Genomic DNA, 24,422 nt, shown 5'->3' on the forward strand with positions numbered 1-24,422 from the left:
AAGTTCCATGGACGGAGGAGCCTGGTGGGCTACAGTCCATGGGGTCGCTAAGAGTCGGATATGACTGAGAGACTTCCCTTTCACTTTTCACTTTCATGCATTGGAGAAGGCAATGGCACCCCACTCCAGCACTCTTGCCTGGAAAATCCCATAGGAGCCTGGTAGGCTGCAGTCCATGGGGTCGCTAAGAGTCAGACACAACTGAGCAACTTCACTTTCACTTTTCACTTTCACGTATTGGAGAAGGAAATGGCAACCCACTCCAGTGTTCTTGCCTGGAGAATCCCAGGGACGGGGGAGCCTGGTGGGCTGTCATCTATCGGGTCACACAGAGTCGGACACAACTGAAGTGACTTAGCAGCAGCAGCTGCAAGGAAGCTGTGGGGAGGTTGATGCAGCAGCCTAGAGAGAGGTGATGTCAGCCCCTCAGGGGCAAGGGCAGGGGGAGGGAAGGGGGGACAGACAAAGGAGGTGATGGAGATGAGAAACGTCTCAAAAGGCCTCAGGGTGCTGGCAAAGGAAGACCCAAGCCACCCCTCCCCAGGGCAGCAGCTGGGCCAGCTGGCAGCACTACTCAGGCCCTGACCCTGCCACCTGTGGCCAGTGAATGACTTTTCCCACAGGTGCTGCCCTTCGCTTCCTTCCCAGGGCAGATAGCTGGCGGGACTTCAGAACCTCGGGCATGCCCGCCAAGAGGAAGGAGGAGCTGAGCTGGTCCTGCCGTGGTGAGAAGCCAAGTGGGAGGCAGCCTGGGGCCCTGCCGGCCTGCCTTGGGCCAGCCACCATGCCACGGAGACCAGGCAGGCTCCGGACTGCTAGGGAGTACCCAGTGGGTCTGTCCCCAGTCACTGGTGACTGCAGCAGGGGTGCCCAGGCCCCTGGGGAGCAGCGTGGTGTAGGGATGGTGTTCTTCAATCCACCTAGAATCCCCCCCGCCCCGCATTTACAGGTCAGCAAACTGAGACCTACAGAAGGAGAGAGCCACAGCAGCAGCACAGTAGAAGGTGGTGCCTGAGATCAAGGCCTCCTCAGGCTTCCCTGGTGACTCAGTGGTAAAGAATCCACCTGCCAATGCAGGAGACACGGATTCGATCCCTGGTCCGGGAAGATCCCACATGCTGTGGAGCAACTAAGCCCAAGCGCCCCAACTTTAGAGACCTGTGCTGTACAGCTGGGGAGCCACAACTACAGAGGCTGCACACCCGCGCTAGAGCCCATGCTCCGCAACAAGAGAAGCCACTGCGATGAGAAGGCTGTGCGCCGCTACAGAGCAGACCCTGCTGGCTGCAACGAGGGAAAAGCCTATGCAGTAGTGAAAGCCCAGCGCGGTCAAAAACACATAAACAAAATCATGTAATCTATATAAATTATATATATATAAAAGATCAAGGCCTCCTCTTCCATTCACCCTTAACTAACCCCTTGCTTCCCCAGCCTCTGACACCTGGGCTGTAGAATGGGAATACACAAGGCCCCTAGAGGCTGGAGCTACAATCTGATTGATGCCTGCTGTTTCCTCTCAGGACACCTTTTGAACCAACACCACCTATTTCTCCTCTGATATCTAGCTCTAACATCCTCAATATCTCCTCTGGACGCTCTTCCCAAGATGTGTTTGTTCAGCATATATCTCACGACTTAGATATTGCAGCCTCATATTGGGTGGTTCCTCATCCACTTTGAAAGAGGTATTTGGGTGCTGTGCTCCTTTGGAGTGACTCTTGCTCAGATTAGAAAGGTGAGTCCTTTCTCTAGGCTGCAGTTTCCCAAATTTCCTGTAGGATCCCAGATTAGAAAACAAGCTTAGAAATAGACCACCGATGTTGCCCCTCAACCGGCACTGGGCTTCGGCCCACCTCTACTCAGTCACAGCGCCATCCAAGTGAGGAGGGGGCCCTCCCCTCCAACAAAGCTCTGTTCTATTTCCCAGTGGCTCTAGCCTTTAGGAAGTTTTTCCTCATATGGAGCAAATCTGCCTCAGTGAGTTCCTCGAAGACAAGTGTGATCACGACCTGCCCTCGGCATTTAGAACAGAGCCTGGTGACCTGAAAATATCAAGAATTATCTCTTGCCTAAATGAAATATAAACTTCCCCTTTCTTTCCAGCTCTGCCCTCTCTTTGGCTGTTAACCAGACGAAACACCACTGGTCCCTTTGGAGAGAAGATTTCCTGGATTCCTTGACCAAACTGTAGCTGGAACCAGGAGAGCATAGAGGATGGGACCCAGGGATTATCTGAACGTGTTTCACTAAACCTTTGTCAAAAACTAAATCTAGTCACAGAAAGGCTTGGCTGCTATTAGTGTGGGTGGTGAAACCAAAGAACTACACAATCCCAAACTTTCCTAATGAGGATGGAAAGGTCATCAGGAATAGAGAGTCAGGAAGGGGCAGTGCCTAACCCAGCTAAGCCCCCAGAAGGACCACGGGCCTCTGAGACTGGGACTGGGACTGTCTCCTTTCAGGGGAGGTCCAGTGGCTAGGCACACCTTCCAGGGCCCCAGTGGCAAGAGACAGCCACTCCAAGGCTGATCAGAGGGACTGTCCACAGAATTGTGGACAGGGTCAAGGGAATCCACTAGGGAGGCTAAATCACCCAGGGATTAGCAACCCCTGGAAGCTTCTACTTTCCTAAAGTCTGAAGCTTAGCCGGAGGGAGCTGTCAAGAGAGTCTAGAAAGAGCTGGGGGCCAGGTGATGAGCTGCTTGAGAGGAGCTGAAGCTGGCAGGAGAGAGGGGGCAGCTATCATGGGATCACAGCACAGAAGGGAGCGAGCCTGGGGAAGATATACCCCAAACCCTCCCTCCTCCCACCTCCTTCCCATTGATGGAAGCCAACCAGAAGAAGGGCAAGTAGTGCAGAGATGCTGTCCATTGAGAGAGCTTCCAGGGCACAGAGCAGGAAGGAGAAGGCAGGAGAGGCCTGGAGTGGATTCAGCTCACTGTTGGCTTCCACTGTCCTAGTCTTGCATCCAACAAGTGTTTATGGATCACCTAGTATCTGTCAGATGCATGGTTATGGGAGTGGTGGTATCCCAAGACACTTCCGGCTGCCAGAAATGTTTTTCAATCTGGTGCATATACATTTGTTCCCTGGTAGCTCAGATGGTAAAGAATCTGCCTGCAGTGCAGGAGACTCAGGTTCAATTCCTGGGTCAGGAAGATCCCTTGGAGGAGGAAATGGCCACCCACTCCAATATTCTTGCCTGGAGAATTCTGTGGACAAAGGACCCTGGCAGGGTACAGTCCATGGGGCTGCAGAGTCGGACACGACTGAACGACTAACACTTTGTTTCATCTTCACACATGTGTCAAAGTTCATTAAACTGTACTTGAGTTTTAAACATAGAATTTATGCACTTTGGAGCATCTAAATTAAATGTCAATTTTTAAAACAGTGGGACGGCACCTGGCTATTCACCCAGGATCTCCTCTTGGCCCTGAAGGAAAGAAAACACCTCCAATCTTCTTATCTCTGGGTCTTAGACGATACTGTTTCCAAACAAAGCTGTATTTGAGCAGTGTTTATTTTACTCTTTTGAGCGCCTCCAACCGCAGGGCTTTTATAACTCTGTCCAGGTTCTCTAGAAGGATGCTCCCCGCCCACCCTACCACCAAAGTAACCAAGGGCTGTCTTCATAAGCCACCCGCTCCTGCACGGCTTTGCCAGGGTCTGCAGGACAATGAGATGAGTCTGGGGTTCCTGTTTCCCTAGGGATTTTGAACAGGAAGCCCTGCAGCTTAGCGTTTCTCTGTTATCTCTAGGGGAACACAACCTTTGGGCAACTGTACCCGTGAATTCAGGTTAACAGAGCCCTTTGAGATCCCACAAAGTCAGTTTCCCTTTCCTTGAATCTCACTTCATAAACAGTCCTGCTCCCCTGGTCGAGCTGGCTTTGTGTGTTTATGATAACCTAGGTTCAAAGCAGGCATGTGCAGAGCGCTGTCTGCCCCGGCTTCCCCCACCCTACCTCGCCGCCCCGTCCCCCCCCGCCTCCCCGCCCCTCCACCCTCCGGTCCTTTCCTGAGGAATCCAAAGGATCAAGCCTGGTTATAAAAAGCCATGACCAACCTGCTGGGCTGTGCGTGGAAGCCCTGGGGCCACACGGTAAACCACTTGCCCTGTGAGGGCAGGGAGAGTAGGAGGGGCTGGGGCTGCCAGAGAGACCTGGCCCAGAAGAGGGGTGCTGAGGCTGAGTCCAGGATCTGAGAGAGGTGCTCCCCACCTCCCTGTGCGGGGAGGCTTCAGGGTTCCTGGGGAGGGCCCCGAGGGTACTGAGGGACACATACCCTGTTCACCAGCCTCCTGCCCGTGCATCTGGGTGTCCGTGCGCGTCTCTGGCTTCATCCACGAAGATGCTGCCCTCCTGGACCATCGGTCTTCTCCTGCTGGCCACAGTCAGAGGTGAGGATGCAGTCACCACCCCTTGGTGACCATGCCTGGGCTGGCCTTGCTTGGGCTGAGACAGACAAGAGGCATCATTGTCACCATTCTCATCATGCTAATTAATAACGTTATCCTTATTTCTTGATAAAACCATCAGTACAATTCAGGGAATTTGACTCTATGGCAAACACAGGGCAGCCTGCTCAACACAGATGACCAGCATCATCCAGCTTGGTCCCATTTCTCCAGTGCAGCTTGATCCCATTTCTCCAATGGCTGGAGTGGGTGACAGGGGTGGCAGGCAGCTGGGGCAGGTGGACAGTGTGGGGGCGGGGGGGCGGTTCTTGTCAGGCCCCCAGTACCCTCAGTCCCTGGGTGTGGACAAGGGCTCTTCTGCAGACTGAAAGGCATGGATGTGTCCCCCTGAGAACTCCCGTCCTGGCCCACCTCCTGCCCGGGGGAGATGCAAAAACCCAAGTTTTTACTTGTCCTGCTGCTGCTGCTGCTAAGTCGCTTCAGTTGTGTCCAACTCTGTGCAACCCCATAGACGGCAGCCCACCAGGCTCCGTTGTCCCTGAGAGACACTGGAGTGGGTTGCCTTTTCCTTTTCCAATGCATGAAAGTGAAAAGTGAAAGTGAAGCCGCTCAGTCGTGTCCAACCCTCAGCGACCCCATGGACTGCAGCCTTCCAGGCTCCTCCATCCATAGGATTTTCCAGGCAAGAGCACAGGAGTGGGGTGTCATTGCCTTCTCCTAAAACCTCCCAAAGGCTCCTCGAGCCCCAACCTGCTTATTCCCATCCCCCGCTCCTCGCAGGGGTGCCTCCCAGCTGCTCTCTTTCCCACACTGTCCCATCTTCGCACCTCCTCTCCCATCAGTCAGAACCCCTCACTGCCTGGCTCAGGCCCCCAAACCCTGCTGAGCACACTCTCGCCAAGAGCTGGCATAGTCTCTTCCAGTCCTTTCGAGGGCTTTCTCCTGCAGCCAGACTCTTGCCCCTTGTCTCCTCAGCTTGTCCCCAGCCCCTTCTTATCTTTCTAGAATTCCACCCTGGCCTTGCAGCAAGACCCGGCCCCTGACAGCAGAGCCCCGGGTGGGATTTGGCAGTTCCTCCAGCCTTCTGGATCCCTCGTGGTCTCCTCCACTGCTCTGCTGCTTCCTGCTGCCCTAGGGGCGGGCATTCCCAAAGGTCACTCCCAGACACCCTCCTCATCTTTCTCTTCCTCAGGGTCACCCCCTTGCCTAGTGCCCTCCAATACCCCCTTAGCCCTCCCAAGTTCCTGGCAGCTCCACTAGGGTCATCCCCCACTCCTCAAACTCACTTGTGCCAAACCACACTCAGCCATCACCCCCACCTCCAGCTCCCTACTTTTGCCTTAACTCCCCTGAGAGGGCAGAATGCCCACCCCTCTCCAGGCCCACAGGCGCCGCACCCCAGGGTCTGCTGTCTCCCAGCCTCTTATACTTGGCTCCTTAGAACACCTTCGGGAGCACAGCCCTGCCCACCCCACTGGCCAGTTCAGCATCCCCCGCACTTCCCCACTATTCACCCAACAGCCCAGGTGTCTTCACCTGGCCTCGAAGCCCCTACATATCTCACCTGAAGCAAAGATTGCTTTAGTCTTCTGTAGCCCTTCAGGTAGGACTGTTCTCTCTTCCCACAGTGTATCCAACACTATCATTATTCCTTCCCAGTTACATTTCCTCTCTTTCAAGGCAGGGTTTGGATCTGATTTGTCTGTGGCTCCCCAGCTCCTGGGCTTCCCTGATGGCTCAGGCAGTAAAGAATTCCCCTGCAATGTAGGAGACCCTGGTTCGATCCCTGAGTTGGGAAGATCCCCTGGAGAAGGAAATGGCAACCCACTCCAGTATTCTTGCCTGGAGAATTCCATGAACAGAGGAGTCTGAAGGGCTATAGTCCAGGGGGTTGCAAAGAGTCAGACACGACTGAGTGACTAATACTCTCACACTTTGACACACACCCCAGCTCCTACCTTTATTCACAGTTAAGTTTCTGGGGTTTAAATCATGGATCCACCACTGGCTGTGACCTTGGGGAGCTTCCTTTGTCTCTCTGTGCCCTGGGTTCCTCTTCTTTCAAACAGAGATAAATTCTTTGATCATAGGGCCATTTGGAGGCTAAAATGGCTAATACTGATAAAGTGCTGGTGTGGTATCTGGTACATTGAAAACAACAAGTATTAACTATCACCAGTTTTTGAATGAATGACCAACGTTTGACACCATCAGTTGAAGAAGGCTAAGAGAAAAAATCCATCATAATCCTCTAGATTTGAAATTATGTCACCCTTAGTCATACCAGGGGTGACATAACTGTGAAAATGTATCATGGACTGGAGAAAGGACCTTCAGATTTAGATGAGGTTATTTGCGTCATCAGTTGCATGCATGGAGCCTCTACTCTATACAGTATGATGTGAAAATAAATTCTCTCTGTTCTTAGGGCATTTAGCTTTTCAAAGAACAGCAGGGGAATCTGAAATGGCAGAGAATAACTTGAGGGGGAAGAAGGTGCATTAAGGGATGACATGAAAACATATAGATTGAACAAATGCCCGAGAATGCCTACTGTGTGCATGGCCTGTGCCAGATATAAGGGAGACATCCAGCCTCATCACATAGCATCTCTGTGCCACGGGCATTCATAGGCACTTGATAAATACTTGATGGTTGATGAGTGGCTAGAAAGGGCCATCTGGGAGTTTGCTGGAAGAGGTAGTTTTAGGGCCAAAGATTCCCAGATTTTTCAGCAATTCTCCAACTTGCCTGATGAACAGGGGCATTTATTAAATATGCTGTTTCCAGGGCCCCACCCCAAACCCTCCAAATCAGAATCTTTGAGGGAGGGGCCTGGGAGTGTGTATATGCTCATTCACCCCCAGCATCCAGGTGGTTCTTATTACCCAGAAGTTTGAAGAACACTGATAGCAAGGGTGAAGATGAGATTGGCCTTGGTCAGCCCTGGGCTGCACCCTGAAGAGTCCTCGCGAGCAGCTGAGATAACATTGCTCCTTCTTAGAACCTCACAAGGGTCCTGTTTGTTCCTCTTCCTGCCCCAGGAAAGGAGATTTGCTATGAACCTTTTGGCTGCTTTTCTGATGAAAAACCATGGACTGGAATCCTTCAGCGGCCTTTAAAGTTATTTCCCTGGTCCCCTGAGGACATCGACGCTCACTTTCTTCTATATACAAATGAGAACCCAAATAACTACCAAGTAAGAGGGCCGTAAAATGACCGTATAGTGGTGGTGGGGTGGGAGAGGATTTGGGCACCCACACTGGAGCCTTCATGTGGTTGTCTAAGGAATTATTCATGGCCTTGGAACTTTCCAGAAGGTGCTTCCTCACCAGTGATAGAGTTAGAACTGACTGCACTCTAGGGATCTGATGAAATCTATAGATGCCCAACCTGAAAACTGAAAGTGACGTATTCACACACTTACGCAGAGAACTTCAGGACTTCTAGGATTAGAACCTTGATCGGGGGAGAAAGTGGGTATGAGTAGCTTTTACGGATAAACCCAGGCCTTTGTGTCCCTAGGAGGGTCTGGGTTCTTTCTGCACCAAGAAGTAGAGGGAGCGAAGCCCCTCAGAGGGTGGGGGACCGGAAGACAGAAATCCTTCCTTAGGCGCTAGAAGGGAAGCAGGGGACATTTAATGACAAAGGAGAAAAGTTGGGGACCCTCAGAGCAATCTTCAGTTTCCAAAAAGATTGCCAGGTGAAGACCAGCAAGCTTACCCCAGGTGCTCATGTAAAGTAACTATACTCCAATAAAAGTTTTTTTAAAAATAGGGAATGAGACTGGAGCTCCTGAAAGGGTAAAGTCATGAGAGTCCTTCTAGCACATCAGGATGTATGGACTTGACCCACCGGGGAATGACCTTCCTAAGGCAATATACCTGATTGTTCAATAAGCGCTTGCATGGAAAAAAAAATTGTAAAATTAAGATTTTAAAAATTAAGAGAATTTGCTCAGAACTCAAGCAGCTCACAGCTCTGGCCCCAAACCAAGTTTGAGATAGCACGGTGTCTGGATATAGGTCCCCAGGGTCACCTACTGTGAGATTCTAAGTGACAAACCCCACACTCAGAGTCCCCATTACAAACAAAGTAGATTTTAAAAAATGAAATTTATGCAAAAAAAAAAATCCTGGAAGGGAATGGTAGACGTCTGCTGATGGCCAAAGAGGTCCTGGGAGAGAAAAGCTGAGGAACCCCTGGGCCTAAAGCAGCAGGCATGACAGGATATACAAATTCAAGGAGCAGAAAGGGCTTTAAATGCATAAAATAAACAGCATTGGATATCAAGGAGTCATCTTCCCTGGTGGTTCAGATGGTAAAGAATCTGCCTGCAGTACAGGAGCTGCTAAGTCACTTCAGTCGTGTCCGACTCTGTGCGACCCCATAGATGGCAGCCCACCAGGCTCTGCCGTCCCTGGGATTCTCCAGGAAAGAACACTGGAGTGGGTTGCCATTGACCAAGGTTCAATTCCTGGATCAGGAATATCCCTTGGAGAAGGCAATGGCTACCCATTCTAGTATTCTTGCCTGGGAATTCCATGGACAGAGGAACCTGGAAGGCTACAATCCATGGATCGTAAAGAGTTGGACACGACTGAGCAATTTTCACTTCACAAAGGATACTAACTGTATTGGGAAATAGTTATCAGAACATTTAAAAAGATTAATGTGGGATATGGTAAAATAAGCTAGTATATGGTAATAATTAACTGCTTTATTATCTTGCTAAATAACAAGGTCTAGGGTTTGGTCCATGGGGTCGCTAAGAGTCAGACATGACTGAGTGACTTCACTTTCACTTTTTACTTTCATGCATTGGAGAAGGAAATGGCAACCCACTCCAGTGTTCTTGCCTGGAGAATCCCAGGGACAGGGGAGCCTGGTGGGCTGCCGTCTATGGGGTCGCACAGAGTCGGACACGACTGAAGTGACTTAGCAGCAGCAGCAGCAGGGGTTGGTCTAATAACTTCTGTCATTTTAAATAGTAATGAGTACAAATGATATTTTTAAACATCTAAAACAACTATAATATTAAACGAAAATACCTGTGACTTCTACTGGTGACAGAGTATGGCTAAGACTACTGTGGTTTGTTGCTCATCATTTACAAAAACACTGTATTTCAGTATATGCTGCTGCTAAGTCACATCAGTCGTGTCCGACTCTGTGCGACCCCGTAGACGGCAGCCCACCAAGGCTCCCTGTCCCTGGGATTCTCCAGGCAAGAACACTGAAGTGGGTTGCCATTTCAGTATATAAAGATCCATAAACTTGGACATTCTGAATTCTATCCTCAAACCCAAATAGGTCAGGAACTCCTTTTCTAGACTTACCCAGGTTCATGGGAGTTGAATCTGTGACCTCAGTCTTACGGGAATGTGCTCTTAAGGGCCTGTGGCTTAGAAAGGCCAACATTCAAATTCATCTTTTCTCATTTAACCAGCGGATCAATATCACTGACTTAGCCACTGTCAGGGCTTCAAACTTCCAACTGGACCACAAGACACGCTTCGTCATCCACGGCTTTATAGATGATGGGGATTCGGGCTGGCCTACTGACCTGTGCAAGGTAGGCACCCACCCTCCTCATCTGGTGAGATAAACACCACCGGCAGACGGAGTCAAACACTGCAGCCCTGAAGGCTGGGAAAGGACGACCTCCAGGGAAAGGCAGGCTCTTCCTAAAACCACCGAGGAAAACTCAGATTCTCAGGGGCACCCACTCTCAAGTTCTCCCAACTCACCAACCTCTACCCAAACATCTCCTTATGATGCTGAAAAGACCCAGAGTCCAATAAAAAAGTCCCAGAGGTGGAGATGACAGCCAATTACCTGGCATTTGTGTCTGGTGGTTTCTGTAAAAACCCCTGTGTGCACAGCATAAAAAATGCATTATCCCCTACAGCCCTGCTATCCAGTAGAACTTTCTGTGATGATGGAAATCTTCTATATCTGGGCTGCCCAAATCAGGAGCCCCTGGCCACCTGGGCTTATCAAGAAACTGACATGTGGCTAATGTGACCAAAGAACTGAATTTTAAATTTTACTTCTTTGTAATCAATTGTGAAGAGCCACAAGTGGCTAGTGGCCATGGTACTGGGCAGTGCAACTTTAAAGTGATCGTGAATACTGGTAATGAATTATTATTCATACCATCCATTTCCTGAACAGTTACCGTGACTCTGGCATTGTGCTAATCATTCCACAGTCAGTCCTTGTCCTGTTTAACCCTCCCAGCCTGGCTGTGAGGTAGGTACAGTTATGGTTCTCACTCTACAGATGAGGAAATTAAGGCCCCCCAAAATTCAGTACTTGCTCAAAGTTGAATCCAGAGGTGGAATGCAAAACCAGGTCTTCCATACCACAACTCCATGTGTCTACAGCTTTAGCTTGTAGGAGGTGCCCATGCATGGCTCTTAGAGGCTTAGGCTGCACTGGGATGGACCTGAGCAGCTCCTTCTCAAGGTTCTCTGCTCCCCTTTGGCTGGCTGTTCACAAGTGTCTCCTGAGGCCCATCAGGCGGTGTAGGCCTGGAAATTGGAGAGCCTGGTGCATGCGATCCACCATGTCGTCCTAATCTCCAGCCAACTCTTCCCAACCTCAATGAACAATAACGAACAAAGGAAAAGTGTTCATTTCCTCTATGAAATGGAGGCCTCCCCGAATGAACAAAGGAAATAGTGTTACCCTTTCCGTTATTTGGGCTTCCTTGGTGGCTCAGATGGTAAAGTGTCTGCCTGCAATTTGGGAGACCCAGGTTCAATTCCCAGGTCGGGAAGATCCTCTGGAGAAGGAAATGGCAACCCACTCCAGTACTATTGCCTGGAAAATTCCATGGACAGAGGAGCCTGGAAGGCTACAGTCCATGGGCTCGCAAAGAGTCAGACACGACTGAGCGACTTCACTTTGTTATTTATTTATTTGGCTGTGCTGGGTCTTCATTGCTGTGTGCGGGCTTCTCATGTAGTGGCTTCTCTTGCTGTAGAGCATGGGCTCAGTAGTGTGACCCACCGGGTTAATGGTCCCACAGCATGTGGGATCTTCCATGATGATGGATTGAACCCCTGTGTCCTGCATTGTCAGTGGGGTTCTTAGCCACTGCACCACCAGGGAAGTTGTTTCTTTTTCCTCCGAAGGGGCCGGTATCTGTGCTTGGATAATACCACATGACACAAAAGATGTGTGTATATGGTAGAGTGATATCCTACCTCTGTCTAAATCTCATCTAATCAGACTTGTCCCTCAATACAAAGCATTGTTGGGAGCATGAAAGCAGCCTCTGTGTGGTTTCAACTATCTAGTGTAAGAGTCTGCAAACTTCCTCGTAGAAGAACAGGTAGTAAATACTGTAGCATTTGTGGGTCACATGATTGTAGTTCGTATGGTTTCTGTTGTGGCTATGAAGCAGGGGTGGGCAACAGGTAAACAGATGGATGTGACTGTTTGCAATAAAATTTTTGGGCTTCTCAGGTGGTGTGGTGGTAAAGAATCCACCTGACGATGCAGACAAGAGACATGAGTTCAATCCCTAGGTCAGGAAGATCCCTCAGAGAAGGAAATGACAACCCACTGAAATATTCTTACATGGAAAAATCCCATGGACAGAGGAAGCTGGGTGGTTACAGTCCATGGTGTGGCAAAGAGTAGGACATGAATAAGTGACTGAGCACACACAGTCATAAAAGCAGGTGGATTTGTCACTCAGGTAGCAGTTTGCTAATCCCTGACCTAGTAAGTCATCTTTCTGACATGGTTGTGTCAATGACCTTCTGTAAAACCTTAGACAAGTTACTTTGTTCCAGGCCTCAGTTTCCACATCTGCTAAGTGGGAATAAGTATAGTCCCAGTTCATAGGGCTGTGGTGAGGACCAGGACAAATGTGAGGAATATTAAAGCCTTGACACAAACAAGCTAGGTGCTTGATAGATGTGAATTCCTGATTCTGGAGTGTGCAACGGGTGGCTGTTAATAAACTGGTTTGTCTTCCCCAGAAAATGTTTAAAGTGGAAAAGGTGAACTGCATCTGTGTGGACTGGGAGCACGGGGCGTGGACAAAGTATACCCAAGCCGTCCACAACACTCGGGTCGTGGGAGCAGAGATAGCGTTCTTCATACAAGGGCTGTCGGTAAACCCCTGCCTGGGCCCCATGCTGTGGGGAGGGGGCAGGGAGAGGGCCAGGTCAGCACCCCAGAGCACCCAGAAGCAGCCTGGAGACCATGGGGTGAGGCAGAGCCTGGAAGCCAGGAGCCAAGGAAGGCCTTTGCTTCAGGAAGCTGCAAACTTCTCCCTCCCCGGCTGTCCTGAAGATCCCTAGCTGTGAGGCCCAGGGCAGACTAGCCTCTTTGAGCCTCAGTTTTCCTTTTTGAGATAAGCATTCCTTGAAGCTTGGTCTGGGAATTGGAGAGCGAGCTGGGCTGCCCGGCAGCTCTCAGCCCAGTGGAGTCTTCATCCTTAGGGAAGGTCCCTTACAGCCTTCGGGAAGGTTAATTCTGGAGAACCCCAGAGCCAGGGCCATGAACCATGCTCTGAACTGGCCCCTATGGGGGACTCCGGTGGGGAGGTCCATGGTGGGGTATGGATGGGACTTCGCAGTGTGCACAGCCAGTCCTGGCCAAGGTGGCCTGCAGATGACGTGGTTGCTGGTCAGCACCAGTGCCTCACAAGCCAGCTGGACCCCAGGACCTGCAGACTGTGGCCAGCGGGAGGACGAGTCACGCTGTCCTAGGTGGTGGCCTGGAGCCAGAGGTTATTCCTCCCAAGCTTCCAGGCCGGGTCCTGTCCCCATCCCCGCTCCCCCAGAGCCAGCGCATGTCTCTACTCATTCCTCTGGTAACTGACGCTCCACCCCTCTGCAGACCGAGCTGGGCTATGGCCCGGAGAACGTGCATCTCATTGGCCACAGCCTGGGTGCACAACTGGCAGCTGAGGCCGGCAGGAGGCTGGGGGGCCAAGTGGGCAGGATCACAGGTAGGGGCGCAGGGTGATGTAGGATGGGGTAGGAGATGGGAGGGGGGAAGGGGGAGGGTAACCTGGCCTGGGGGGTTATTGTTATCATTCCCACTTTCCAAGTTCAGGGAGAACAGGCACTTTGAGCAGCACCAGCACTAGATGCAGGTCATCGAGTCCTGGATGCCCTGCTTCTTCCACCCTCAGCTTCTATTTGAAGATGAAATTGTCATGGCCCCTGGCTCAGGAAGGGCTTCCCTGGTGGATCAGCTAGTAAAGAATCTACCTGCAATGCGGGAGAGCTGGGTTCGATCCCTGGGCTGGGAAAATCCCCTGGAGAAGGGAATGGCTACCCGCTCCAGTATTCTGGCCTTGAGAATTCCATGGACTGGATAGTCCATGGTGTCGCAAAGAGTCAGAAAAGACTGAGTGACTTTTCACTCAATGCCTCAGGAAATGCATAGTCTAATGCAGGAGACAGACGACTAAGTAGGCAAATAAAATCCAAAGTAGAATTAACACATCAGAAGAAGTCTATACAATAAGGGCGGGGGGGGGGGGGGGGGGGGCGGGCAGAGATGGGCCAAGTAGGAGAGGCCACATGTTCCATGAGGAGCTGGGGTCTGAGGGGGCCTTGGAGGGGTGAGGTTCAGATTAGGGGAGAATGTGGGGAGGTGAGCTGCAGCCTGGGGGCTGCCTGAGCAAAGACACAAGGGAACAGACTGTGTGGGACTCAGAGGCTGGGCAAGGACCGGGTCAGGCCCAGGAGATCAGATTTGGAGGGTAGCGGCCCCACAGGAAGGAGTGAGGGGAAAAAGAAAAAGGGAGACGAGGGGGGCAAGGGTGCCACCCCGATCTTCCATGGAGCCAGACGGTGGGGACTTCCTGATACTGTTTGGCAGCCAACGACCCCACTGGCAGCCTTCTGAATCCTTCCAACTGTGACTGCTGGGGTGTGGCCCCCTTTGTCCAGGGATCTCCGTGGATTTCGCGGGTACAGGGTTTAGATTCTGGTTGGTCTTAGAGTGCGGCCTCCCTGTCTACCTCCCCTCCCCATTCTCAGGGCTGGACCCGGCTCAGCCATGCTTCGAGGGCACGCCCGAGGAGGTTCGGCTGGACCCGTCTGATGCCATGTTTGTGGATGTGATTCACACGGATTCTGCTTCCATAATCCCTTTCCTGAGTGAGTCCCCTCACCTCACCTCTCAGGGACCAAGGCTGTAACTGACGGGAGCAGTTCCAGGCCCAGCCGTGCAACCCCTGCCACCCTCCCCCAACCCCCCACACATACCGCAGGGTGGTATACAAAACAGGTAGCCATGGGAAACAGTTTGGGCACCAACTAGCCAAAATAGGTGTCAGTCACAAACCAACAGTTCAGTGCCGGTGATAACAACCCGAGGCCCCGATCGGACAGCAGAAGTCTACAGGCCACGGGAGGCTCACCCAGTCTACAAACTCTACATTCTTCCCTGGTCTGCGAATATCGAGAGTGGCAGATGTATTTATTATTGACGTTTGACCTGTACTTACAAAATGCAAAGTGAATTTTTTTTCTTCTTATGGCAACGCTTTGGTTAAAGTTTGTTTTGTCAGAGATTAAATTTCATCTTTAATTCTTCTAAAATCAACATTCTTTTTGCAATATTTTCTTGCAAAACCACTCATGAAATGTGCCAATGAAGATTATGTTTTCATGATGCTATCACTTACGGAAGGTTTATCATGTGCTGCATTGAACATTTTATACACCTTCACTCATTAATCATTGTGACAGCCCTGAAAAGTGGGTATTGTTATTACCATTTCGTAGCTGAGGAAGCTGAGGCTCAACAAGGTCAAATGCTTGCCCAGGATCACAGATCTGTAAGTAGAACCAGAATGTGATCATGGACCTGTGGGCTTCAAAATCCAAACCACCTAACCGCTATGCTCTGGTTCTCAATACAGCAATATAATTTATGTGGTCTCAGCATAACACTATAATGTAGAAACCAAAATTTTTAAATGAGTAAAGTCATAAAAATTGCACCAGCCCTGACATGTGTCTTCTGGTGCATAATGGTATTAGGACACTGATAATAGTGTTGTTCAGTTGTTGTTGACTGAACATGTTGTTCAGTCATGTTGTTTAGTCTCTCTAAGACAGACAGACACACACAAATACACGTGTGCCCGCTCACCCAGAGCCTACCTTCCCCCTCATCTTCTGTGCTGCGTTGTCTCCTCCCTTCTTGTCTTGCCAAGTGCTCATCTCTGAGAACTTTGTACGGAGCCAGAGACAGGGTGGCCGTGCCGAGGACAAAATTTGCCAAGCAGTTTCTTGCTCCCTCTGGAAGGAGCTGAATGCTTTCTGTAGCCATCACCTGAGCTGGAACCACCTTCCTCCCGCTCCCTGTTCACCTCTGCTCCAATGTTTCAGGTTTGGGAATAAGACAAAAGGTGGGCCACCTGGACTTCTACCCAAATGGAGGAAAGGAAATGCCTGGATGTCAGAAGAATATCCTGTCAACCATCATAGACATAAATGGAATATGGCAAGGTACGTGAATGAGAGAAGCGAGCCCAGCTGCTCCGCTTGGAGAGAAGGCAGGGTGTGTGGTGTTGACACCGCACATTTCACCACACTGACATTTTCACCACAGTGGCCTGAGATAGTGATTCTGGTTAGCCCCATTTTACAGACAAGGAAACTGGCTCAGAAAAGTGATAAAACTTGCCCAAGGCCATTTTCCGGCTGCGAAGCCCAACCACATGCCCAGCCTGCGCCATCCCCTGCCCTGCACCAGGATGCTGAGACATGGGCTGCCCTTGCCCATAGGCTAGGACCCAGTTCTGGCTTTGGCTCCCATGCTCTCTCCAGGGTCAGCCCCTTGGAGAACTGCAGGGTGGAAGCAAAGATGTGAAAGGGTTTTGACTTTCTTGCCATTTGCTGTTGTCAGATGCTAGGAATGGAAAGGAAGTGAGCTGGCAAGAAGACAATGGGGAGAAGGAGGAGGGCGTGCCCTGGGGGTTTGGAGGCCCGTGTGAGGAGGCAGAGGCCGGGGGTCTGGGAGAGGGGGGCTAACCTTGTGTGTGTGTCTGCTCATCTAAGAAATCAGGCTCAGTGCCCCTAACGTTACGTGACCTGAAGCACCATTGCCATCAGCCAGCCATCCCTTTTCCTGGCTTTGGGCTATGCCTGTCACCCCTTCAGTGAGAACAGGTTTCCCTCTCCTCCCTGAAAGTGGAAACTTTGAGTCTGAGATCATCTCATTTCAGTCTTTATTTTTCCGAGCTGGGAGTTCCCCAAGGCCAAAGGCTGTGTCCCGGGCCTCTGGGCCTCTCCTTGGTACCCTGTGCTGGCCCAGAGCAAGCTCTAGTCCACTCATTACCTTGCGTTGAGAGGCCTTCTGTGGCATCTTAATATTGCTTGAACTTCATGTGAAAGAGCAGAGTCGATAAGACAACAGCCAGCATCCATCACCAGTTGGTGGAGCCTTTGACCTCCCCTCTACTCAGCACCTGGCAACCCACTCCAGTGTTCTTGCCTGGAGAATCTCAGGGACGGGGGAGCCTAGTGGGCTGCTGTCTATGGGGTCGCACAGAGTCGGACACGACTGAAGCGACTTAGCAGCAGCAGCAGCTACTCAGCACCAGGCACCTCCTGGTGTGTGTGTGGCGGCAGGGCGGGGTGGTGGTGGGGAGTGGAGCAGGGGTGTTCTTCTGCTGATCTGCTCGCAGAATGAACACCAGAGTCACAATGAGGGCTGCCCTCTCCCAGAAGTGACAGGCTGGGCACACGTAATAGGAAGGAGTCCACGTTTAATTAGAGAGACGACAGGGAGAGAGAGAACAGCCTAGATGCTGGAGCAGGTTTCTATTGTGTGCACACCAGGTCACCCTGGCGCAGGCACTGAGGAACAATTACATCCACTTGCTCCTCTATTATGCAATCCCTGGGTAGCAATTTTGGATGAAAGAAACAATTAAGTTCAAAACAGGTTCTGTGGTCTGGTAATGAGTGCTGGTGTGGGACACGCAGGACTGGGGGCACTGTGAGGTGATAATTCTCCCCCAGCACAAAGTGCAACCTTCCTTTCCCCCGTGTTGAGGGATAAAGCCCAGCAGACCTCCCAGAAGTGGCCACCAGGTAGGCCAGGGTCACTGTGGATCACTCCATGGGAAGTTTGGTACCAAGTATTAATAGCTGGAGAGATAAAAAAAGCAATTTCCCCCAACAAGAGGACTTCGGTTTAAAAAGAAAGATGATCAATAAAATGCAGTGAGAGTGGTCAGAGGCCACAGTGACCTTGCCTTCTATGGCTTTTACCTTGTGCCTGGAGGAGTAAGAAGGAGGAATTTCTCAGCCTGAGACGGTAGACAGAAAAGCTGGCTTCATGTGAAAGGTGAAATATTTATATGTATATGTATACTCAGTCATGTCTGACTCTCTGTGACTCCATGAACTGTAACCCGCCAGGCTTCTCTGTTCATGAAATTGTCCAAGCAAGAATACTGGAGTGGATTGCCATTTCCTTCTCCAGGGGATCTTTCTGATCCAGGGATCAAACCCGTGTTTCTTGGGTCTCCTCTTTGGCAGGTGAATTCTTTACCAGTGAGCCACCTGGGAAGCCTCCTGGGAACCCCCAAACACACACACCAGGAGGTGCCCGGTGCTGAGTAGCTGCTGCTGCTGCTGCTGCTAAGTCGCTTCAGTCGTGTCCGGCTCTGTGCGACCCCATAGACAGCAGCCCACTAGGCTCCCCCGTCCCTGAGATTCTCCAGGCAAGAACACTGGAGTGGGTTGCCAGGTGCTGAGTAGAGGGGAGGTCAAAGGCTCCACCGACTGGCAATGGATGCTGGCTGTTGTCTGGTCGACTCTGCTCTTTCACATGAAGTACAAGCAATATTAAGATGCCACAGGAGGCCGCTCAACTCAAGGTAATGAGTGGACTAGAGCTTGCTCTGGGCCACTGGGAAGCCACCTGGGAAGCTAGGCACACCTCCAAAGCCCCCAAGCTTTCGTCAGTCATTTACGATACATGCCTGGCCCTGGAGGATTAGATAAAGGTGCTTGTTAGAACTGCTCACTCCCTAACACCTGCCTAGCCCTGAGGAGGACCTCCCCAGAAAATGGACAGTACCAGGGTGCAGAAAGCAACTCCAGCCAACCACCACTACAAACAAGCCCCCAAATTTTCTACTTGCCAAGTATGTCAAGGTCAATGATAGAAGTTTTGAACTGTGGCCAAGGTGTTCAGGAGCGGTGATACCCACCTGTGAAATGCAGAGCTGATTCCTCTCTCAGTCAGAATGGTTCAGGCTTCAAAAGTTTAATGCCTCTTGTGAGCCTCTGTGGCCTTTGTCTTCCCAGGAATCCAAGACTTTGTGGCATGCAGTCACTTAAGAAGCTACAAGTACTACTCAAGCAGTATTCTCAACCCTGATGGCTTCCTCGGCTACCCATGTGCCTCCTACGAAGAGTTTCAGGAGGTAGGGCACACCAGGGGCCCAGGGAAGATGGTGGTGGTGGTGATTTTGTCCCTGTGACTTGGAACAGAGCAGAGATGTAACTCCATGGCTGAGGAGAGCCTTCCTCCCAGGAGTAGGATGGGCAGGAGAGGAATAGCACAGACCTGAACTGTTCTGGGCCTTCCCTAGATCCCCAGCTTTCCATTCTGGAAAATTCCCAGTGGATGCATGGATGGGTAGATGGATGCAAGCATGCATGGATCAGTGTGGGGTCCTGGGGAGGAGACACAGAATGGATACCCGAATGGAAAGGTGGATAGGTAGATGAGAAGATGGATGAGGGATGGATGGATGGATGGAATAGAAGATGAATTGTTGATAGAGTGAGTGATGAGTCCAAGGCCTTCGGCCCACAGACAAACTGTTTTCTTTCACCAGGGTGGCTGTTTTCCTTGTCCAGCGGGAGGATGTCCCAAAATGGGGCACTATGCTGACCAATTCCAGGGGAAAACCAGTGCTGTGGGACAAACCTTTTTCCTGAACACAGGGAGCAGTGGTAACTTTACAAGTAAGTTTCCATTTTACGAATTTAAAAATTCTTGCAAATAATTTTAAAGGTGTTTCAGCCTTCATAGGACCCTCGGTAGCAATTTAACAGAAACTCAGCTCCAACCATTTTAAGCTATAATGGAAGGACAGAAGAATGGCATTTGTCTTAGGTCTCAAGTTTACCCTTTAGCCAAAAATCCCGATCAACGGAATAAAGTATAGTGATTGGCCCACGCTGGGTTACAAGTTCACACACCCCTGTGGCCAGAAGGACAGATCCATTAACAGAAGAAGAGCATTCAGTTCAGTTCAGTTGCTCAGTCGTGTCTGACTCTGTGTGACCCCATGGACTGCAGCATGCTAGGCTTCCCTGTCCTTCTCTATCTCCCAGAGTTTGCTCAAACCCATGTCCATCAAGTTAGTGATGCCATCCAACCATCTCATCCTCTGTCGTCCCCTTCTCCTCCTGCCCTCCGTCTTTCCCAGCATCAGGGTCTTTTCCAATGAGTCAGCTGTTTGCATCAAGTGGCCAAAGTATTGGAGCTTCAGCTTCAGTATCAGTGCTTCCAATGAATATGCAGGACTGATTTCCTTTAGGTGAGGTGGGGCAAAGTCACTGTAAGTCAAGAAGTCTCCCCACTAATTATATGTCATATCAGTCCCCCTACATACACATAATCATGTTGTGTTTTTGTTGTTTTGCCCAGCTTCTCATTTAAAAAATACCAGATAGTGAAATGATCAAGATTCATGTGTTATAAGTAATGGTAGCCGAATGAAGAACAATTGTTGTTCAAAGGAGTTTCAAATTTTAAAAAGTTATGTAGCACTTTATAAAACACTTCATGCAATCTTCACAGTATTTGTCATGAAAGATCACAGTTTGGCAGTCTCTATAAAGTCTTACATGCATAGGACTTTAACCCAGCCATTCTTCTTCCCAGAATTTACTTAGGAAAAACACTTGCATGTGTGAATGAGAATATGTGCTCAAGAATGGACCCTGTAGTGTTGTTTTTAATACCAGAAAATTGGCGGTTGGGGGAGGCCAGGGAGAGCAACCTGAATCTCAGGACACCAAGCCTCACTGAAGAAAATCATCATGCATAGTCATTCTTCCCCCTCACCCACAGAGGACTCAGCTTGGAACAAGACTGCCTCCATAGGGTCATTTCTTTCAACAAGATGAGTTAATTTAATGATTGCATTTCTTTGGACAGGTTGGAGATACAGGGTATCCGTCACACTGGCTGGAACAAAGAAAGTGAGGGGGTCCATCAGAATTGCTTTGTATGGAAGTAATGGAAACTCAAAACAATATCAAATTTTCAAGTAAGTTTGATAGTAAAGTGAAATGACCAGACTTTCCATGGTAGATGATTCATATGAGATTAGGTATAAACTGCTTTATAAACCTAGCCACCTATGACACAGAACCATTGAATCCTGAAATGTCAAAGCTGGATGGAAGCCTTAGATCTGGTTCAATCACCCCATTTACACACGAGAGGAGAGAGGGAGAAGTCACTATTTAACATGAGACAAATGTGGACTTCTGAATTGTCAGTTGTTGCTTCCTGACTTAGGTTTTATGAATATCAAATTCTCCTCAGGCCAGGTGTATTTGTGTGGCAACTCCCTCCTCACCAACACACACACTTCATCCCCTACACACACACACACAGGAAGCCTGAGGCCACCTTCTCATCGCTGTAGCCTCAGTGCCTACTTCTGCTGGGTATGTGAGGTGCTTGGTGAATGTATGTTGGACAAATGCATAATAATGCTGTAAAAGGGCTTCCCTATAAAGAATATGCCTGTAATGCAGGAGACCTGGGTCAGGAAGACTCCCCTGGAGAAGGGAAAGGCAACTCACTCCATTGATTCTTGCCTGGAGAATTCCATGGATAGAGGAACCTGGTGGACTACAATCCACGGGGTCACAGAGTCAGATACGACTGAGCAACTAACGCTTTCACACTTTCAATGCTGTACAAATAGATTGTTTTTTGCACTAAGTTCTACATAATAATTTTCGTGTTAAAGTTCTTTGACCACTTCCTGTGCTACACATGAGGTGATAACAAATGACCTCAGCTGACCCACAGGCATCTTTGAACATAAGATACTGCATTAATTAGTCCCACAGTAAACCAGCAGGGTTAATATGCAACCCCAAATACTTAACTTCCCTCTAGGGACAGACTGTATGTGTGTGCTTGGTCGTTCAGTATGTCTGACTCTGCGACTCCATGGACTGTAGCCCACCAGGCTCCTCTCTCCATGGAATTTTCCAGGCAAGAATACTGGAATGGGTTGCCATCTCCTACTCCAGGGAATCGTCCTGACCCAGGGATCGAACCCACATCTCTTGAGTCTCCTGCATTGGCAGGCAGATTTTTTACCACTGTGTCACCTGGGAATCCCAGGGAAAAACAAAACAGTGAAAATCTAGAGTCTAATATTTTTAAAAGTTGTATTGTTTACAAACACCTTTGTGATTTACCAGTCCCTGGATGTGTATGAAGTTATACAATTTATTTGGAGAAAATCAGCAACAGTGGCTGTTGTTTGGAGAAACAATAGATTGCTATCAACCTATGTATTTATATATACACCTGATAAAATATTTTATGTCTGTGTTTTCAGAGGATCCCTCCAACCAAATGCAAGTCATACGCATGACATTGATGTGGACCTCAATGTTGGAAAAGTCCAGAAGGTCAAGTTCCTTTGGAACAACAATGTGATAAATCTCTTCTGGCCCAAACTAGGGGCTTCCAGAGTTACAGTGCAAGGTGGTGAAGATAGGACTGAGTGCGTATCTTTTATTCCATCTAAGTTTTATTTTCTATATTTAGCTATCAATCTGTTCACCAGTCCATCCATTCATCCATCCAATCACCAACCTACACATCTATGCATTTATCCGCTGACACATTCATCCAGCCCTTTCTGTTCATCCACTTATCTGTCCACTCCTCTATCCAGCCATCTATACAGACACCTGTCGTCTCATGCTTCTGGCCATCCAGCCAACTATCCATTCATATACCCAACTATTCATCTCAACTCTCCACCTATCCATCAATTTACTTTTGAAAAATAAATAATTTCCTTTAGCCAAACTCACGTTGGCAGGAGCAAGGCATCAGTATTTAGGCATATGTTCAAGAAGCGCTGATTCATGTTGATGTTTGGTAGAAACCAACACAATACTATAAAGCAATTATCCTTCAATTAAGAATAAATACATTTTTTAGAAAAGAAAAGAAAAATAAAATCATGTAGACCCATGAAAAAAAGAAACAGGCAAATATGAAACTTTTATCTTAAACAATAAGGAAGACACCTGGGCAGTACTTGGCAGAAACCTCTGAGTTAATTTCAGCTGGGGAGCAGTTAGGAATGTAAATTGCTTTGGAGACTATGGCGTGTATTGGATCTAGCTCATAGTGGCAAACTCTTCTCATTCAGAGGGAACAGAACCTTACCTGGTAGGAGCTGGGAGAGTACCTAACTATATCTAAAAATATGAAAAGAAAGTCCACCTTAAAAGAGGACCATCATTGCCAGGCTCAAAATCCTTTGGGGTTTTTTTTGTTGTTTGCTTTGCTTTTGCTATTTTATTTTTTTATTAGAGTGTAATTGCTTTACAATATTGTGTTAGTTTCTGCTACAACAAAGTGAATCTGCTACATGCATACCTGTACCCCTCTCCCTCCTGAGTTTCTACCCTACACTCCCGTCCCACCTCTCTGTGAGTGTGTGCTGAGTCACTTCACTGACTCTGTGCAACCCTATGGAGTGTAGCCCGCCAGGCTACTCTGTCCATGGGATTCTCCCGGCACGAATTACTGGAGTGGGTTGCCATCCCCTCCTCCAGAGGTGCTTCCCAACTTAGGGATCAAACTGTGGGAAGTTTCCCAGGTGTTCTGCATTGGCAGGCAAGTTCTTTACTGCTAGTGTCACCTGGGAAGCCCCATCCCATCCCTCTAGGTCATCACAAATATCATCCATTAATGCACATATATGGAATCTAGAAAAATGGTATCGATGAACCTATTTGCAGGGCAGGAATACAGACACAGATGTAGAGAACAGACATGTGGGGACAGTGAGGAGAAAGGGAGGGTGGGATGAATTGGGAGGGGAGCATTGACATTTATACACTACCATGTGTGAAGTAGATAATCAGTGGGGAGCTGCTGTATAGCACAGAGAGCTCGGTGATAACCCCCTGGGTTTTGAAAATCCTTGATCTGACCACTGATTCACTCTCAGCTCTTTAAAAGTCCAAGGAGGGGAGGAGATTCTTTGAGGGGGTTTGCTTTCTGAGCATCACTTGGACTCTGCCTCGGGTAGCAGAGCTTTTCAGTCAAAGGGGTCTGAATTCCAGCGGATTAGCCAAAAACTGTTTACTTACCTGAAGTCACTTTTCAACAAGCAAAAGAGCCTAATGCCAGAAATGTCTTCCTCCACAGGTATAATTTTTGCAGCAACGACACGATGCGAGAAAATGCATTACAAACCCTCTACCCTTGTTAAAAATGTGGTGCCCCTTTAATCTTTCTGATAATAAAATTTCAATGGCCTTGTTCTGATGTTGTTAGTTTGACATTCTGCACGTTCTGGGTCACATTTTAGAAAAGATTTGGGGGACTGGAGCCAACTTGGCCACAGATAATGCCTAAAACATTCTACTGGTCCACCTCCTCCACCATCTCTCTCTTCCAGGATACTTTGTGTATCCTGTCCTAATGGATTTTATATCCTTAGACAGTGGAATTCTGTCCTGCTTGAAAAGATTGCTTCCACATGTTGCCCACTCAGCTTGCAGTATCCTGGGGTACCCCATGTAAGACCCCATGTAAGAGCAGCCTGTGGCATGAGTGACTCTGGGGGTAATCTAGGTGGAATCTGCCTCCACCATGGAAGGAGAAGAGCTTTAAAAGAATTTACTACCCGAACATGGCACAAAATGTAAACAATGCAGAAGTGAGCTTTTACCCAAGGTCCTGTCCTTCCAGCTATGCCCTAGGGC

General features: G+C 49.3%; 1 protein-coding gene across 1 annotated transcript; it reads left to right on the forward strand.

The window, feature by feature from the left end:
- The first annotated feature begins 1,216 nt into the window (after positions 1 to 1,216).
- LOC147344381 (pancreatic lipase-related protein 2) lies at positions 1,217 to 23,926 on the forward strand. Its single transcript, XM_086379323.1, has 12 exons — positions 1,217 to 1,328; positions 7,467 to 7,621; positions 9,872 to 9,997; positions 12,420 to 12,554; positions 13,285 to 13,396; positions 14,439 to 14,558; positions 15,798 to 15,917; positions 18,732 to 18,850; positions 19,268 to 19,397; positions 20,599 to 20,710; positions 22,028 to 22,195; positions 23,863 to 23,926. The coding sequence occupies exons 1-12, from the start codon at positions 1,217 to 1,219 to the stop codon at positions 23,924 to 23,926; spliced, it is 1,473 nt and encodes a 490-aa protein (XP_086235449.1).
- The last annotated feature ends 496 nt before the right edge of the window (positions 23,927 to 24,422 follow it).

The sequence above is a fragment of the Bos grunniens genome, chromosome 26 (genome assembly GCF_055505025.1).
Source record: "Bos grunniens cultivar Pamir isolate PY7600 chromosome 26, Bosgru_T2T1.0, whole genome shotgun sequence".
NCBI classification, from domain to species: domain Eukaryota; kingdom Metazoa; phylum Chordata; class Mammalia; order Artiodactyla; family Bovidae; genus Bos; species Bos grunniens.

Coding starts and splice junctions, on each gene's coding strand:
- LOC147344381 (XM_086379323.1), top strand. CDS start 1,217: ATGCTCCGCAACAAGAGAAGCCACTGCGATGAGAAGGCTGTGCGCCGC. Junction 1,329..7,466: donor AGTAGTGAAAGCCCAGCGCG/GTCAAAAACACA, acceptor TTCCTGCCCCAG/GAAAGGAGATTTGCTATGAA. Junction 13,397..14,438: donor CCAAGTGGGCAGGATCACAG/GTAGGGGCGCAG, acceptor CCCCATTCTCAG/GGCTGGACCCGGCTCAGCCA.